This window comes from Trichinella spiralis (assembly GCF_000181795.1).
Source record: "Trichinella spiralis strain ISS 195 chromosome Unknown Scfld4, whole genome shotgun sequence".
Classification (NCBI taxonomy): Eukaryota; Metazoa; Nematoda; class Enoplea; order Trichinellida; family Trichinellidae; genus Trichinella; species Trichinella spiralis.
In genome coordinates this window covers 1,468,161-1,486,317 of record NW_003526943.1, presented here as the reverse complement: position 1 = coordinate 1,486,317, position 18,157 = coordinate 1,468,161, and the positions used below count along the sequence as shown (strand labels likewise).

Sequence of the window (18,157 nt, the reverse complement as noted above, 5' to 3'; positions counted from 1 at the left end):
TACCATCATGCTTTTTGCATCTTTCTTTTTGCAATGTGATATTAATAAAATACTGAATTCATAATCAAACTGACCAATGTATGCAAAAAATTTTCGAACAAAAATTTCTATTAAAAATTGGATTGTCAATTTCAAACATATTAAACTGTTGGATGATCATATATTTCCTCAGATGTTTTCAATTAAATGAAAAAAGAAAAAACAATTTCGATTTATCATTTTCGGTCAAAGCAATTTGGGTAACCTACCTGGTGGATTGATCTGAATTTTTGGTAGAAAATTAGAAAAAAAAAGAAAAGAATAAAAAAAGCTGTCAAACATTGTGCTTTGAAATTCAGTTCAAACCGAAACCTCAATAGCGCCATTGACACACAGGCCAAGCCCTTTTCATGCGGTGCACAATAAAAGGGACTTTTGTCTGATCAATTTTCCTCTGCGTGCATTTCAATATTTTCAAACCAATATCAAATTTGTAATAATTTCAAGGTTAGTTTTGGCTGAAAAACGTGAGACAACTTTTGAACAGACCTTGATGACAATTTTCATCTTTTCCATTATACATCTCACAAATCATCCACAAACTAGATCTGTATTCTTTCAAAATTATTCAGGCTAGCTTAAATTTTTCACATTTCTTGTACAAATCATTTCCATAACGTTTTGTCATACGTTTCTTTCACAAATAAATTAATAATCTCCTACGCATACATGCGGGGGGGGGGAGGGTGTTTTTATGTAATAATGATGTTGTGTAAAAAAGAAGGTTTTTCGAAAAAAATAAAAAGATAACATTCTTTGACAAACAGTCAGTAAGCATGTGGGCTGAGGATTAGTCATTTTGAAGGCGCTGGTGGCAATTTCTCGTTGGACCATTTTCTGGAGCAGCTCACTATTTGTTCCACTTTTAATCGTTCGTTCCTAAACGCGACTGCCATATCAACATTACCGTAAGCAAGAGTGTGCCATTTTTCAGTTCTTCTGCACGCATCTGCTCCATTCGACGTTCTCTGCCAGCTTGCTCTTGCGTTTTTACCGCACGCACTCCACTGCCGGCAACAACAAGCTTAAATGAGCTACAAATTCACCATTCCAAACTGACTTACGACAAATACGAAAACTACAATGATAATGGCAACTTGCCTCTTCATCCTGCCTCTTCTTACCTCTTTAGGTATGCATTTTTATTTACTCGTTCAAATGATTTTTTTTCAATTTTTATTATTTTCGCACATCTTCTAATAATTATTAATAATCCACTTGCTCAAATAAAATCCATATTATTTATTATAAATGCATATTACATTGCATTTACGATTCAATTTCGTCATTACAATGCAACTCGTATCATGTGTTCAACAATTAGCAAGTACAATAGAGCATATGGTTTTTAATTTTCTGAGGTCAGCATATTAGAATAGTAAATGAATGGTCAGCTTGACCTACCAGCTGAAGATATAATTATACGATACATTTCTGCCTGCGCATGTGCATGCATGTGCATTCTTCACTGTTTTTGGTCGGTAGAACGTGGCAGAATACGTTCAAGGTCCGCGTGAAAATGTAGAACTGGTCAGTGTGATCTTTGCTGGTCAAAAACCTGCACAGGACGCATCTTTATTTCAGCTATTCCATAGTGTTATACACTTCTGACGGCATCAATTAGAAAAGAATAGATTTGTCTGATTTCCACGCCCCATTTGTGCTCAGCGCAAGCAGAGAGTAAACTTGACAAATGAAAATAAAATTTCTGATGTTCTAACTGAAATGATGCAACAACATAGTAGAAACATAAATTACAAGTGCACTTTATATATACATACATGCATATATACATATACGTGTGTATTGGTAAAAATTTTCAATGCTTTTACGATGCTGCATTCTTTCAATGGTGGTAATTTCCATTGTAAAGTTGTCCTTCACAAGTGTGAACAGCATCACTTGGGATACATCGACGAAGAAAGGGAAGGAAATAATAAATAATCAATTGTAGGAATTTGAGGAGAACGCTGTTTGTAACACTTGGATGAACTTTGTAACTATTCTTATAACTCTGATTTCTTACTAAAATTTCAATACGCATATTAACGATGGTATTAAGTATAGGACTTTTATTGAACAAAAACTGCAAAATAAAGTCAATTGTAATGAAATTAACATTTAAGCAGTTTCTTTTGCATTTTTTTACAGTATATGTAATTTCTTTTAAAAATTAAATCTGTTTGGTGTTTGTCAAATATAACAAACATTTCAAACTTTAATAAGTTTTGAACATTATAAATACTCTGCCTTATTCTGAGATATCCCAAACTTTAATTGACTTTAGATATTTTTATAAAACAAACAATATGATTCATTATATGTATCATAAATGTGCTTGTGCGTAAGAAGAAGCATTTAATATATGTTTACAAGTAAGTAATTTTGATCAGTTGAACAGATCTGGATAGGTTGCTGTGTTTTTTTTTATCAAGAATGTTTTATTTTATATAATGGACAACAAACAGTTCAACATTTCAATTAAACCTGTGACTTTATTGCTAAACATCTCTAAAATGAAAACTGTGGCAAACAGGCGTATGCACTAAAATTTAGGCACTAAAATACCTTTTGACCGGGTTGTAAAGGTCGCGGTTGATATTATCGAACAATGGCGATTTATTTTATCTGAGCTTTTTTTAAAACGATGAAATAAAATTCCAGTTTGAAAATTGCTTGTGCTCTCAAAATTATTCAAATTTGAGTTGACAGTTATGACAGTATCATAACACAAGAAGATAAAAAATATTTTCACTGCTAACGTATTGGTGCCAGTTCATTTTCAAGGTTAAAAAGTTTTTATTTACAATTTGTTGTTCTGTTAGAAGCAAAATAATAAAATTAACAACAAAAGATAATGAAAGTTATAGATTAACACGAGATTTACAAATGTCATATTAATCAATAAAAGGTGCAATGATAGAATGAACTAAAAATGAAATAAAAATGGAATACTATTTTTATCATAAATGCACACTTTACTTATTGCAAATATGTATCAGCTACATGAATGTAATATATTTTCTTAAATTTACTTATAATTGAATCTCCATTTCCTGCATTTGTTCATATTAATTTTTAAGCCTGTGTGATTCAAAATTACTTAAATAAATTTTAAGCTTGTTATACTGTAATTATTTTTTTATTCTAGTCTCTGCTCAGTATCGTGATAATTCAGCTTGGTCTCCTGCCACCCAACACAACAGTCATGGTTGGAGTGCACAAAACTGCTCAGCATATTACACTACAACTTCACCTTCACCACTTTCTCATGTATGCCAGAATTGGAATAGTCAAGCAAGCAACCCTTTTGAAAAATTTTTTGGGCCTATTCCTGGTGTTGTTCGACCAGAATTTCGTGTGCCATGCAATGTCAAAGACCCGTTGGCATGTAACGCTTCATTGTTTGAAGTTTGCACCTTCAATCAAGGAGCTTATGGATGTACATGCCCACCTAATTTCTCTCGATTACCGGACGGACGTTGTAAAGGTAAATATGGAATTCTTGAATTATTTAAGTTGTACAACTAACTTTTTAATATATTATATGTTTTTTTAAAGCAATATTTTATTCAATGTTCGTTTTCATTAGTTTCACACTGCAAAATAATCATTATAACAGCTATCATTGAAAATGATTTCCTCTATATGCTTCAGAAAATAAATACATTTATATTGTAACATTTCTATTAACAAAGTGTTTATGCTTTTGAATATGGTCTGTGCATTTTAGTTGCCAATGAATGCTATGAACCTAGCATGAACGACTGTTCACATAATGCAATCTGCATCGATGAGATTGAATCATATCGCTGCCAGTGCAAGCCAGGTTTTACAGACGTATCTCCAGATCCGTCTAGAATGCCCGGAAGAGTATGCTTACAAGGTAAATTACTTTGAGGGGAGAAATAATCTTATCTGTTAGCATTCATTAACTGAATGGTGAAATGGTAGCTTTAAGAATTTAAGAATTCCAAACTTCATCCACAAATGCTTATTTTTTAATCTTTGATTTGAGAGTATAAATTTAGCACGTTCATTTAGTTATAACACAAGTATTGTTATTTACATGTTACGTCTGTAAATTATTCTGTATATTGTTCAGTGGAAGATCAGTGCAGCCATCCAGCACATTATAACATTGACTGTGACAAGCATGCTACTTGTCAAAATACTCCTCATGGATTCACTTGTGTTTGCAATCCTGGATACGTGGACACGTCTGAACTGGTGAATCTGAAGCCTGGTAGACGTTGTTCAAAAGGTATGACAGTATGAGCGTTTTGCAACTGAACAACAATAATAAACAAGATTTGGCTATCATCCAAAATAGTGATAGCATTTCATATTGTTTTAATTTCAATTTAATTTCTCATGCTATGCTTTCAGAAGTAAATGAATGTGCTAATCCTTCTATGAATGATTGCTCACCAAACGCAACTTGCATCGATACGAAAGAAGGCTATACGTGTCGCTGCAAGCCAGGTTACATTGATGTATCAATGAATGTCGGTTGTTACCCTGGACGAGAATGCCGTTTGCCAACTGAAACATCTGCCTCAGAACGTCAGTGTGATCCTAGAGATTCTAAATCATGTCCAAATAAAGAAATCTGTGAATTTTCTGGAGGATTGTATCGATGCACATGTCCTAATAATGCGGCAAGATTAGAAAATGGTCAATGCGCAAGTAATATTATTATGCTTATATTATGCTTTTACTATAAATATTTTTTACTTGTAATACATATAATTTTTTATTTACAAGAAATTTTTTATGGCTTAGTTAAATACCAAAATTTAACAAACAATACGTGACCTACAATGAATACATTTGACTTTTTAAATAAAGAATGCTTTTTCTGAATATTTGAACAAAATTTAAAATGTAACAGCTGTTCATTTTTCACTGATTTAACCTCATTTTACAATGCATCATTTCTTGCAAGAAGTTTTTATGGTATAACTTTTTATAGCTGTGCTTTGTATTAAATAAGCACAAATAAAAAGCAATATTTTTCGAACGAGTGAAATAACAACAAAAGAATTGTTTATTTTAAGTGTTGAATTTATTTCCATTTATTTTTTGAAATTCAGAAAACGTGCTATTTTATATATGAAAACACTTAAACTTTGTCTTAAATTTTCATAAAATCTTTTATTTTAATTCTTTTGTATGCTTTAGCTGCAAAAAATTGCCAAACTGAAAAAGTAGACTGTGATCCAAACGCTGACTGCATAAATCTAGTCAACGGGTATACCTGTCAGTGCAACTCTGGCTTTCGAGATGTCTCACCGGATCCTGTAAAAAAACCTGGAAGAAAATGTTCTCAACGTAAATAAATTTAATAAATACATTTTACGGAACATATCTAACATGGCTTTTTAAATTAGTTATTAATGAATGTGCCATACCATGGATGAACAAATGCTCACCATTTGCTGAATGCATAGACACACCTGAAAGTTATTTATGTCAGTGCAAACATGGATATGTGGACGTCTCTTCTACTTATGGTCTTCCACCGGGACGACAGTGCTCGAATAGTACTTTGTTTTCTGAATTTTTTGCAACTTGACATGACATTTACTCTTTTAGCTACAAAAATGTGCGCCAGACCAGAAACAAACTCTTGTGATCCAGAAGCAGTTTGCATCGACAAACCAGATGGATACATTTGTGTTTGTCCTGAGGGTTATGTAGACGTTTCTAGCAATGCAAAATTGCAACCTGGACGCGTTTGTACACTGCGTACATGCATTTTTTTAATTTATACTACAATTCATACTGTAAATAATATGGTATAATTCATTTTAGAGACACTATGCCCCACTCAGCCAACAGACTTAGTTTTCCTCATTGATGGATCTGGAAGTATTGGAACTGAAATTTTCTACAAATATGTAATGCGTTTTGTACATGAGTTTGTCACACTTTTTGACATCAATGAAGACCGAACACGTGTGGGAATTATTCAATACACTGGACAAGTGAAGCCAGAATTTTATTTGAATCAACACAAAAACATTGATCAGTTGCAACAAGCTATAAGAAATATCCGATACGTCGGTGGCTTAACAAAAACAGGTGCTGCACTACAGTTCATGACTAAAAATACTTTTACGGCTCAGATGGGTGCTCGAACACGTGATCCCAATGTCTACAAAATTGGAGTAGTCATCACTGACGGACGCGCCCAGGACAATGTGAAAATTCCAGCTGATGAAGCTCGACGCCATAATATTTCTTTGTATGCTGTTGGTGTAACTAATCATGTTCTGGAATCTGAACTGGAACAAATAGCAGGAAGCAAGGACAGATACTTTATAGTGGGAACATTTGCAGAGTTGAATACTCGACTTCGAGCGAAAATTCAAAAAGAAATGTGCAAAGGTAGTATTTAGGCTTATTTTCTAATATATTTCTTTTATACCATTTTAATTTTGAAATTTACTTTTTTATCTGGAAGTGCAAAATCAGTAATGCAAGAGAAGTATTATTTTACTTTTAATATTAATTAGCAAGGTGATTTTGAGAAGAATTTTAAATTTATAGTTCATCCAAATAAGTTAAGCTAAAATTGTAGTAGTTAAAGCATCAACAAAAACTGTATTGAAAAAATATCCTGGAACATATTTAGAAAGTGATGTTGCATCCATTCCACCATCACGATCATGTGCTGTGCCTGAAAATGAAGTGCAAAATCCTTGTGACAGAACACTTAACCAAGTTTGCATTCAAGGAAAGTGCGGTTGTGGATATGGATTTTGCAAAAATTTGAAGACTGGAGAATGTGGTAAATATTTTAAAAAAACACTTGGGGGCATTTATAAAAATCAAAATTTCAAAAATATTCATACTACTTTCTTATTTTTTCATGATTTCAGTTCTTTATTTCTATTTGCTCATTTTAGAACATGAAATATATAATTTTAGGGATAACAGAAGTAATAGGTATTATAAAACATGAATTTTATTCTTTGATAGGATTTTCCTCATGCAATCCTGAATTACCTACAAGCTGTCCGTTTCCAACTGTGTGCAAAAAAACAATCTATGGTGATGCAAGATGCGCATGTCCAGATGACCACATCTGTCATCCTTCTGAAAATACATGTGGTATGTAAAAATTTACTTTGCAATTTTATTAGTAATAAGTATATTATATGCTTCTAATTTAGTAAAAGTGTCACATTCTTACCAGTGCTCAGCAAATGAAGATTACAACTATGCTACAGGAAAATGTGGTAATAATATATAAATGTGAAAATGTTAAAATAAAAATTTAACATTATAAATTATAGAGCCAAAAGGATCATTCTGTAAACCAATTTGTGATCCAAGGAAAAAAGAAGTTTGCCTACGAAATCGGCACGATCCATCCAAAATGTCATGTCAATGTCCTGAAAAACATTTGCGTGATCCCAATACAGGAATATGCAGTGAGTATTAATATATGTTTGCTTCTATTTATGTAATCATAAATTTCTCTGCTTAAAGCTGTTGATGAATGTGCTCATCAGTTGCATGACTGTTCTCCACATGCTACTTGTACGGATACATTTGACAGCTATATTTGCTCCTGCCTTCCTGGATACATTGACAAAAGCCGTGATCCAATCCGTGAACCCGGACGAATTTGCGAGAAACGTATTTATTTCTTCTGTAAATAATATTTATAATTTTTTTCATTGATTTCATATATGCAGCTTTAAATCCCTGTGAAAGTGGAAGGCATAACTGCTCTCCTGATGCTCTCTGTTTTCCAACCGCCACAGGAGGCTTTACATGTCAATGTCGTGATGGCTATTTAGATATGTCACCCAATCTGAAACAAAGCCCTGGTTTGGTTTGCAAAAAAAGTATGTCAAAATCAAATTAATTCCTAAAAACAATCAAGCCTTCATCTTCAGAAGTTAACGAGTGTGCTGATCCCTCTTTAAATAACTGCTCAGAAAATGCAGAATGCACTGATACAGATACAGGATATTTGTGTCATTGTAAACCTGGTTATAGAGATATATCACCGTTGCAATCTCCAGGTCGAAAATGTGTACCAGGTAGTTATACATTCTAGCACATAAGTAATACATGTATGATGTAACATAATTATAGATGTTTGTCAATCACCGGATAAAAATGATTGTTGGCAAGGTAGGTGTCGCACTACTGATGCTGAAAGCGGCCAGTATACTTGTGAACCATGCCCATCTGGATATATGGACAAATCTCCAAATCCTAATCTACCTGGTCGCTTATGCGTCCCAAGTATGCTTATAGCCCTAAGTATTTTTAAATGAATTATTGATTACTTAATTCAGAGAAAAGCCCGTGCTCTGATCCAAGCAGAAACGACTGCAGCCATTATGCATGGTGTCTAGAAGTTGGTGAAGAAAATTATTCTTGCAAATGTCGTGACGGATTTGATGATGTTTCACCAAATCCATCTCAGTACCCCGGTCGAGTATGTGAGCCAGGTACGTTCGATTTTACGTTTTTATTTAAAGCATCTTTGAAATTAAACTACCACGTCAAACATCATAATGATATAAGTTACAAAAATAACAGCTTTAATTAATTATTATAATAATTATAAAAAGTGAAATCATCATAAAATCAATTTAATTGTAAGTTTACTAGCGATTATGCAATATATGCTTTGCAGCCACAGATCCATGTCGTGATAATAGAATGAATGACTGTGATCCTCATGCTTTGTGCGAAAAATCTGGACGCAGCTACACTTGTACGTGCAAAACAGGTTATTTGGATACATCTCCGGACAAAGCACGAGCACCTGGACGACAGTGTACTCAACGTACGTTTAAATATTCAATAATACTGACTATTATAGAAAATGCATGATCTTCCTGTGAAATGTTTAGTTGTGAACGAATGCGAAAATTTCCAAATGAACAACTGCAGCCGTTATGCAAAATGTATTGATAAAGAAATTGGTTACACTTGTGAGTGTCTAGAAGGCTATCATGATACAAATCCCCAGTCACCAGGAAGGGAGTGCAGTTTAGGTAAGTAGTTTCTGAATAATGTTTCATCATATATTAATAACATTATTTTTAAAATTTTAAGTGATAAATGAATGTGAGTCATACAATTTGAACGACTGTCACCCCAATGCTATTTGCACGGATTTGCTAGTTGGATATAGTTGCAAATGTAAGCCGCCTTACGTCGATCATTCACCAGATCCCCAAAAGCCAGGGCGTATTTGCAAATGTAATGCATTATAGAAAAAACTAATAAGAATTCATGGAAAACACAAATGCATATCTTATAGATAATGAATGTAGCGATCCAAATTTAAATGACTGTGATCCAAATGCTGAATGTCAAGATACTGAATCTTCATATGTGTGCTTTTGTAAAGAAGGTTACAAGGACATGGATCCATCAAGACCTGGAAGAAACTGTCTGCAAAGTACCAAGTTTAAAATAATTCGAACTTTAAATAAGGCATAAGAATATTTTTTAGTTTCAACTCCTCCTCCTGTCACAACAGAAGCTCCCTGTGATATACAGTGTGGAACTAAGCTTTGTTGTTCAAATCGAGGTGAAGTCTGCTTACGTGGACAATGTTCATGCCCACCTGGCTTTGGTCGAGCAAACAGCTATGATAATTGCCGCCCAGTTGATACTGTTACTATCCCTGTTATTGTGAATCGTCTTGGTGAAAGCCCCCTTGTTTGGTCCAGTACATTTTCTGACTCAGATCATCCACGTTTTGTGGAAATATCTGACTTATTTTCTAAGGGGGTAAGCTTCACCATTTTTGCCAGTTTGAATCACTAAAGTTTGCTTTAATTTTAAGGTTGGAGAAGCTCTAAGCTCTACTGACGTTGAACCCGCCTATATTAATACACAAGTTCTGGAAATTAAAAACGCTCATCATATAAATTCTAAATTACCTGAAGGTCTTCTTGTTGACGCTTCTATTCAAATGCAGCGTGGTGGACCTCCCGCAGAAGTTGTTTGCAGACAACTTCAAGCTAGCATAAAGAATGCTGGTGACATCATTGGAAAAACACAGCTGCACACCCCAGAGTCATTTGACATCTGTCGTAAGTGTCATTCCAAACTTTAACAATGCATGCAAATGAGAACATCAAGTGATTGTTTTAAAACTTGGAATATTTGCAAGTTAAATTTACTGTAGTTAACAATAAATCAAAAGTAATAGTTAAGCTTTTAAGCTTATTGAGTTACATTAGCATAAATACGAAATCAGAAAACTCAATTTAGGTCCAATGATTCCAAAACAAATGCCCCCATCTTGTGGAGGACTGACATGCAAAGAGGATCTTGGAGAAGTCTGTATTGGTGAACAGATTTGTGCTTGTCCGTACGGAAAAGGCCGTCATGATCCTCATGATCACTGCCAAGGTCTAATCTGATTTCAAGCAGTTGCTTTACAGTATGACAAAAAGTTTATTTTAGATGTAGTTGCCATTAACCTGCCACTGCTAATTAAAAGAAAAGGACATCAAACATTACAGTTCAACAATGCATATGGAGACACGTCCAGTCCAGAATATCAAAATATTGTCAACACATTCACAGATGGAGTACGTTTACTCATTTATGAAAGAAAGACATATATCACTTTATTAAATCCTAAATCGCCAAAATCACTGAATATAGTACCTTTAAATACACTTTGATTTGAATAATTTGATTATTTCCCATCAGTATTAACAATGTAAAATCTAACTGACAGAAACTGACAGACACTTTCTGATAAAGCAAAACTATTTTTAAAGAAAACGTTTTAATTGCATTACATTTTTCACAAGAGTAATTTAAAAGCTGATAAAAAATGTAGCTACTATTGAAAACTTAGTCTTGAATCTAATTGAAAAAAAACTTTTTTTAGATAAAGCGTGCATTCGCTCGAACAGCTATTTATCCACAATATACTGGAAATGAAGTGCGTGATATTCGTGATCCACGAACTATGAATTCCACATGGAATGATGGACTTTGGTTTGAGTTTACAACATACTTTTTGAAAGGATATGAACCCAGTCCTTCTGAAGCCTATAATCATCTTCTTGGTTCAATTTTGGAAACACATTATTCAGTTGGTGGTACCGATTTGTATATCAATGAGTATCAGCCACCATTTGCGTGCTATCAACACACCTGCGACTCCCGCTCTATTATAATAGATCGAGGAGATGGTGTGTGCGCTTGCAAATGTCCTGAAGGATATGTAGACAGAAATGTTGTTCATCCTGGAACCAAATGTGTTCCTATGATAGGTATAATGTTTCACTATACGTTTCACTGTTATGCTTTTTTAACTGAATTGGAAACAATACATTTTATTTAAAACAACTTTTAATGTTAATATATGATATATTATAATTTAGTAACTACACCCCGCATTACTACCCCTTTTCCTAACTGTGGAGACAACTACTGTTATTCATCACTTGGCGAGATATGTCATAACGGTGAATGTGTATGTCCACCTGGAATGAGCCGTCGTTTAGAAGGACAGCCATGTATCCAAGTAGACACTTTCACTATACCCATTGTGGTTGACCGCTGGGCATCCATGCCATTGCAATGGAGTACTGTTTATGAACATCCAGATGATTCAAGATTTATAGAAATGCACAATGTTTACCTTACTGCGGTAAGCATGATAAAATAAGATACGATTTAACCACTAAACTAATTCGGCTACTAGGTTGGACAAGCAGTGAAATCTTTACCAGAAACAGATTCTTCTACTGTTAGTTTCAGTGTTGATCAGATAAATGATCCTTCGAAAACCTATCCAAATGTAGGTTCTGGTCTGCTATTCAACACTACGTTTGCCGTCAGTCCAGGAGCTACTGATAAAGAAAAGTTTTGTAATACGTTTATGCAAGGAATAAAGGAATCAGGATATAAGATTGGCAGTTCACAATTGCATGTGGATGAAAATGTTGATCCTTGCAGTAAGCATTCCACTTTTTCAGTTTTTCTAAACAGACCCTTTTAAACTTTAAAATTTATAAATGAAGATCATATTCTTTTACTGAAATACATATTTCAGAACCTCCGCCTAAAGCAAAATCTGAACTTCCTTGCGGAAATTTAGTTTGCAAATCTTCACTTGGTGAAGTTTGCATAGGCAATCGTCTCTGTGCTTGTCCTTTCGGATTTGGAAGAAAACATGAAAATGATCCTTGTATAGGTATGCAAATATGCTTCATGAATGTAAATTATAAAAAGAATTTTTTAACAGAAACGATACCCATTTCATTGCCACTCTGGGTAATTCGCCGAAATCAAGATCCACTGTACTTTGGCAAAAATTATTCAGATAGCAATAGCCCACTGCGAAAAGAAGTGGTTGGCATGTTTGAAACTGGGGTAAGAAAGAAACTGCAACAAAAATGTGCAAATAAATAAATGCTAATTTATTAATAATTTATGTTAATAATTTAGGTGAAACGTGCTTATGATAGAACTCCCTTAAATAATAATTTTCTTGATGTCGCCGTACGAGATATTTCTAATCCGTCATCAGTAAACTCTACATTTGGAAAAGGACTATGGTTCGATTTTATTGTACATTTTACACCGGCTCCATCGCTTACAGCTCAGGAAGCACATACACAGCTTTTGGATTCTATCAGAGGGACTGCTTATTCTATTGGAGGAACAGAATTGTATATTAATGAATGGCAACCGTCTATTGCTTGCTACAAAAACGACTGCTTCAAAGGAGGTATCTGCATACCTCTGGCTGATGGTGGTTACACTTGCAAATGCCCAGAGAACTATGAAGATAAGCAACCGCGAAATCCAGGACGACAGTGCTCCATTTGTATGAAACATTTCGATGTGATATTTATATATGTATGTGTGTGTTTTCAATCAAGATATATTTTTAGTGGTAAATCCATGCTCAGACCCTGCGCTAAATAACTGCGATCCAAATGCTGAATGTGTTTTCCTTTCTAATGGTCAGTATCGATGTGAATGTAAAGCAGGATTTTCTGAACCACACGGTTTCATCGGAATGAAAGGAACAAACTGCGTATATGATCTTTGTGTTGATTTGCCATTTTGCAAAGAAAAAAATGCAACATGTGTTAATTATGGTGATCGAGCAGACTGCCAATGCTTGGATGGGTATTTAGACATTCGGAAAAGTCCGATCACTGTCAGAGCACAGTTTGGTCTTGATGACGTTTTTTGTCTCAGTATGTTATTTCTCAGTTACTGAAACAATATCTTAAATTATTTATTTCTACAGAACCACAAGATGTAGACAGATGTGCACTGGGTCTTCATAACTGCATACCTCCTGCTGTTTGCATTGGTGGTAGAGGTGATTCACCGCAGTGTCGCTGCCCAGATGGTACCATGATTTATGAAGGTGTCTTATGCCAAGAAAAGTTAGATTCCTGTGCTGAGTGCAATTATCATGGAGACTGTGTTTTTAAAGACAATCAAACATACTGCCAGTGAGTTTTATTTATATGTAAAATGACTAAATTTAAGATAATACAAAATTCATTAGATGTCACGACTGGTACACAGGAGAAAAATGTACCACGGATGTGAGAATTATATTAGTCATCATTTTTGCCATAATATTTTTCCTGCTCACATTGCTCTGCTGCCTGTATTTTTGCTTGAAATGGTAAACTCTTAATAAGAGTTACTTTTTAATTTTAAATTATATCCTTTTTCAGCCATTTTATTAGAAACCGTGGTCTGGTTTATCGTGAGATGGGCGGAAGCTCTGGAAGCGAAGGCTTATCTGCCGGCTACGGTAGAGAATCTGACTTCTACACTGACTTTTCTATCCCACGAGCTAAACTGAAAGATCATCCGATGAAAGGATATGGTAAAGATAAATGAAAATCCGTTTTATCATTTATATTTAATCAAAATGTTTGCAGCAGCTGAAGCAAGCCCAGATCGGCGGATGATGCAATACCTGGATTCTGCTGGACAACACGCGGGTGATGAACAACTTGGATCAGAGACCATTGCGTTTTCTGACGTGCTCCAGGGAATACCCAGAAGAGGTGCAGGATATCGAGATGATATGTCTGAGTCAGAATATTCATCAGGGTCTTATCAAGAAGAGATTCAAAGAAGAGTAACGAAAGATACAAAACGCACAATTACAACCAAGACTATTCATGGTGCTGGCAATACAAAAGCTGTGTTTAATGTATACCCACCTGAAAATATTGAAGAAGTATGTTGACATAGATAAAATTTTCATTTCTAACTTTAGCGCATGAGACAGAAAATATGGAAATAATTTAAAAGACATTTAATTTCAAAGCATTTATTTATAGGTTTCACCATATAACCTTTCAAAATTATTTCAGTGCTAAATAATTGACTTCATTTAGGGTAAAGCTTCTGAATCTCAAGCTGCAATGAAAACGTTCAGTTCACAGAAATGCATAACCAACGCATTTGATGTAAATAATTATACCTGAAATACCACTTATTATTCTTGAGAAAAGTAGCCTTTTGTTTTATTGTAGGATGAGCAAGATTTTTCCAGCACAGAGTATGATGAAGGAGAGTCAGAAACATCATCTCAATGTGTACTAGGGGTAAGATTTATTGCACATTGTTATTATTCTGCTGCTGTGCTGTTCTTACCATTTTTAAATAAGCTTCAAATTCATAATTTATAGAATTTTAATTTATAGCATTATATATATATATATATATATATATATATATATATATTAATGAAAAGTATTTAAAGATTGTTATTATAATGTAGAAAGTATGCTTTCTTATGTTCTTCTGCATTTTTGTAGGAAACGTTTGACACAAAAACCTCTGCTAAGCAAACTCATCAAGTGGTTCCAGATGCTGACGGGTATGGTGGTGTGGAACGTTTCATCAGTCAAACTAGCACAACAACAAAATCAAAGCACACTCAGCAACATTAGATAAAAATACTGACAATGCCATTAACGCAGTACAACTGAATATTACTATTGTTTTTTAATGACTACTGTATCAGAATGTATGTTAATTGATGTTGAAGCAGAAAGGTGCACCCACTTTATCTGTTTATCAGCTTCTTTACGGCTATTAAACCGGTGCAATGCTGGAAATTAGTAATGGCCTTTTGGAAGGCCATAATAACCTTTAGCAGCTTTTCATTTTATGTGTATCATTATGGAATATGTCGCAATGCATGATTAACACGTTTAAATTACATATTAAAGTCTTTATTAAAATTCAACTGGCATGCATTCAGGTGGAAGGATATTATACGGTACCAACAGGAGCTGTGGATACTGCCTTTTCTTTATGTGTTTTTAGATTTAAATAATCCGGATCAACGCTCATTATTCGAGCCAGCAAAAAAGCGTGCAAATAAAATATCAACTTTCGGAAATCAGTGCAGTCTAAGTCCTACATAAAAAATTATTCAACATGTTACTACTAAGCTTTCATCAGTTTACCAATATGTGTTGATTGTTTTCAAACTTCTTATTGTAAAACACCAATCGTATTCGCAATTTTCCATCGTCCGCAGAAGATTGCAACTCAGAAAACTTGTACCATCGAAGATACTTCTATAATTGCATACAATGCATCCTATTATAAAAATTAAACAACCGTTACTTTTGTCGGGATATCATACATTCCTATCCCATGTCGAATATCAAATATTATAGCAGACGGACGGTCTTCCATGGCACAAGCAAATGTATATGTCTAAAAAAGTGGATCGTTAAAGTGGTAAATTAAAAAATTATTTACTTCAAGTTTATTAATAGCATAATAAGTGCAGCGTTGCCAAGCTCCACGTAGCTGAACAAATTGATCTGATGATTCAACGCTTAAATACAAATTTTCTCCAAAGGCTGTTTCGATAATAAAGCAATGTTCTCGTTTACCAACCTTTTCATGTTCCTAAAATCATTATAATTTGATATCTGTTTTAAATAGTGTAAAACAGATATTACTTTCAAATCTCTAAATCGCGTCTCTAATATCTTCTGGCATGTTAAAGAAGATTTCAGTTCTTCAACGCTCAGCTATGACATAAAAATATTGTACAAATAAGATTTCGTGCTTAATAGAATATTAATTTTACTGGAGGTGTTTCGAACAAATAAAATTCATTTCCTTTCAGCATTACAAATCTAGGTTCCCATGTTTTGAGGAAATCACTTGATTCTGCATTTGTAACATTTACTCTTTCACACAACCATCCAAGATAAACAATCTAATTATAACGGAATTATCAATACAGAAAAAACTGTAAATATAAAACTTCCTAACCAGCTCATCCGGATGCAAATATTTATTGGACAATTTAATGGATTTATTGTTTAACTCAGATATATTGCTGTCGATGTAGCCCACCCACAACGATAAAACTTTCGGGTCTTCACAATGGATGACTCCACTACTGGAGCCATCGACAGAACGAACTTCGAATCCATTTGACCTTAAATATAAGTGCTTTTTAATATTGACATCAGAATTGACTTTTAAACCTGAGTTTGTCTGTTCCCCAAAGGTAACGAGTTATGTAAGCCATCTGTAAAGGAAGGATGACAAAATTCTTCCATCCTTTTGGAGGTTGAATGTCAGAGGCTACGTTTACTAAAGAAATAAAATTTTCATGATCAGATGCTTGACTGATTTTATCTCCATTGCTTCCATTCCTACGACTGTCTGTAGACATTGTGCCTATTAAAAAAATAATAATTACAAAAGTAATTGCATTTAATTGCATTTAATGCATGCCTTTGCACAAAAACTGAGCCATTCCGCTGTTGAACTTCACTTTCAATTTTACTTCAGAACCGCTGTCATGTAGCATTTGGACTACTTCATCATGTGTCTTCCCTTCTACGAGATCATCGTTGATCTATAATGATAGCTGAATTATAGCTTATTTTCCAAACATTACAATACGTTACCGCAATAATAGTGTCACCAATAAACAGAGGAGCATCTGAACAACCTGAAATAATAAATCACTTAAGCTGGCAATATATTATTATTGCTTTAACTATTTGAATTCTGCAGTACGGCATTTTTTAAATAATTACTATTAACTACAGAATCATTTAAATTAAAATTTTTGTACAAATTAGTTACGCAATCTATTTAATTATTTTTCATTTTTACCAGTTTACATTTAATTACTTCTTATTCATTTTTTACTTAATAATAATTTAAGGAATAAATATTTAAAAAATTTATCATTTAAATATTAAATTAATGAATGTCAGCTAAGATTTTATAAACACAAAGTTATTTTACATAAAGATATTCTGAATACTTACATAATTGCATTTCTGATATCTTAGAAACAAGAATGGGAACTTTGCAAGATCCATCTTCACCACCCTAAAATTAGCTCATTTTTTAGTTTTATATTATACTCAATTATTATTCAACGTTCTTTAATTGAGAAACCAAGTCCACCATCTGGATGACGAGAAATGGTAACAGTACGTATTGATTCAGTCAGTTTTTCTAGCTCTGATGAACCAAATGCCTTTGGCAGTTGCACAGTTAACGTTTCCGGAGTAAGTTCTATGCGAGCTGGATAGCCAAAACCTTTATTATCACTCAGCAGTACTAGTCCGTGATAAAGCTGTAAAAAATGAATTATTATTTTACTAACTTTACTGTTTAATTTTTTTAATAAAATTTTAATTCTAATCTACTTAAGGTGCAAGATATTCTTTTCAAAACTACCACTGCGTAATATTAAAGTCAAAAACATTAAATTTGCTTAAATCACATCTAATTGAAAGTATAAACTTTATTGACAATGCAATTTTAAAGTGATTTTTCAACAAACTAACCTCATCAGAACGATATATTTTTGTTCCTGGTAATTCAAACGATGAATATATGTCTCCATAAACTTTAGGCTTCAGGCTTCTAGAGATTGACTTATAAGATGTTCTGGAACTCAGAGTAGATCCACTTCTAGCAGTTTCACGACTGGAACTTCTATGCGGCATATCACTTCAACGTTCACTCTCGTCTACTGATGAGATATTTGACAGAAAGATTAAGAAATTGAAAATGGCGTTGCAATTTAAATGGAATCTAAATTTTATGAGAATCATGAGCGGTT

The 18,157-nt window shown here is 33.8% G+C and overlaps 2 protein-coding genes across 2 annotated transcripts; one reads left to right on the top strand and one right to left on the bottom strand.

The window, feature by feature from the left end:
- The first annotated feature begins 2,404 nt into the window (after window positions 1-2,404).
- Window positions 2,405-14,987, top strand: Tsp_00459 (putative calcium binding EGF domain protein). Its single transcript, XM_003376113.1, is given in 41 exon segments — window positions 2,405-2,414; window positions 3,191-3,529; window positions 3,773-3,925; window positions 4,145-4,303; window positions 4,429-4,728; window positions 5,224-5,373; window positions 5,433-5,585; window positions 5,638-5,790; window positions 5,857-6,435; window positions 6,626-6,835; window positions 6,976-6,993; window positions 7,027-7,158; window positions 7,221-7,286; window positions 7,344-7,481; window positions 7,540-7,689; window positions 7,749-7,901; window positions 7,953-8,099; window positions 8,155-8,325; window positions 8,361-8,516; window positions 8,705-8,857; window positions 8,925-9,068; window positions 9,130-9,264; window positions 9,338-9,478; window positions 9,533-9,813; window positions 9,869-10,118; window positions 10,300-10,440; window positions 10,495-10,622; window positions 10,931-11,318; window positions 11,430-11,698; window positions 11,753-12,005; window positions 12,104-12,244; window positions 12,296-12,423; window positions 12,499-12,949; window positions 12,966-13,259; window positions 13,313-13,494; window positions 13,561-13,619; window positions 13,755-13,909; window positions 13,965-14,269; window positions 14,430-14,501; window positions 14,568-14,639; window positions 14,853-14,987. 41 exon segments carry the CDS (start codon window positions 2,405-2,407, stop codon window positions 14,985-14,987), a joined length of 7,614 nt encoding a protein of 2,537 aa, XP_003376161.1.
- Window positions 14,988-15,312: 325 nt separating this feature from the next.
- On the bottom strand, window positions 15,313-18,041 carry Tsp_00460 (gamma-2-syntrophin). The gene is made up of 12 exons (XM_003376112.1): window positions 17,880-18,041; window positions 17,485-17,665; window positions 16,968-17,026; window positions 16,867-16,930; window positions 16,554-16,749; window positions 16,336-16,504; window positions 16,148-16,279; window positions 16,017-16,088; window positions 15,811-15,963; window positions 15,667-15,765; window positions 15,510-15,623; window positions 15,313-15,459 (listed from the first exon to the last, which is right to left on the bottom strand). The coding sequence occupies exons 1-12, from the start codon at window positions 18,039-18,041 to the stop codon at window positions 15,313-15,315; spliced, it is 1,548 nt and encodes a 515-aa protein (XP_003376160.1).
- Between the last annotated feature and the right edge of the window lie 116 nt (window positions 18,042-18,157).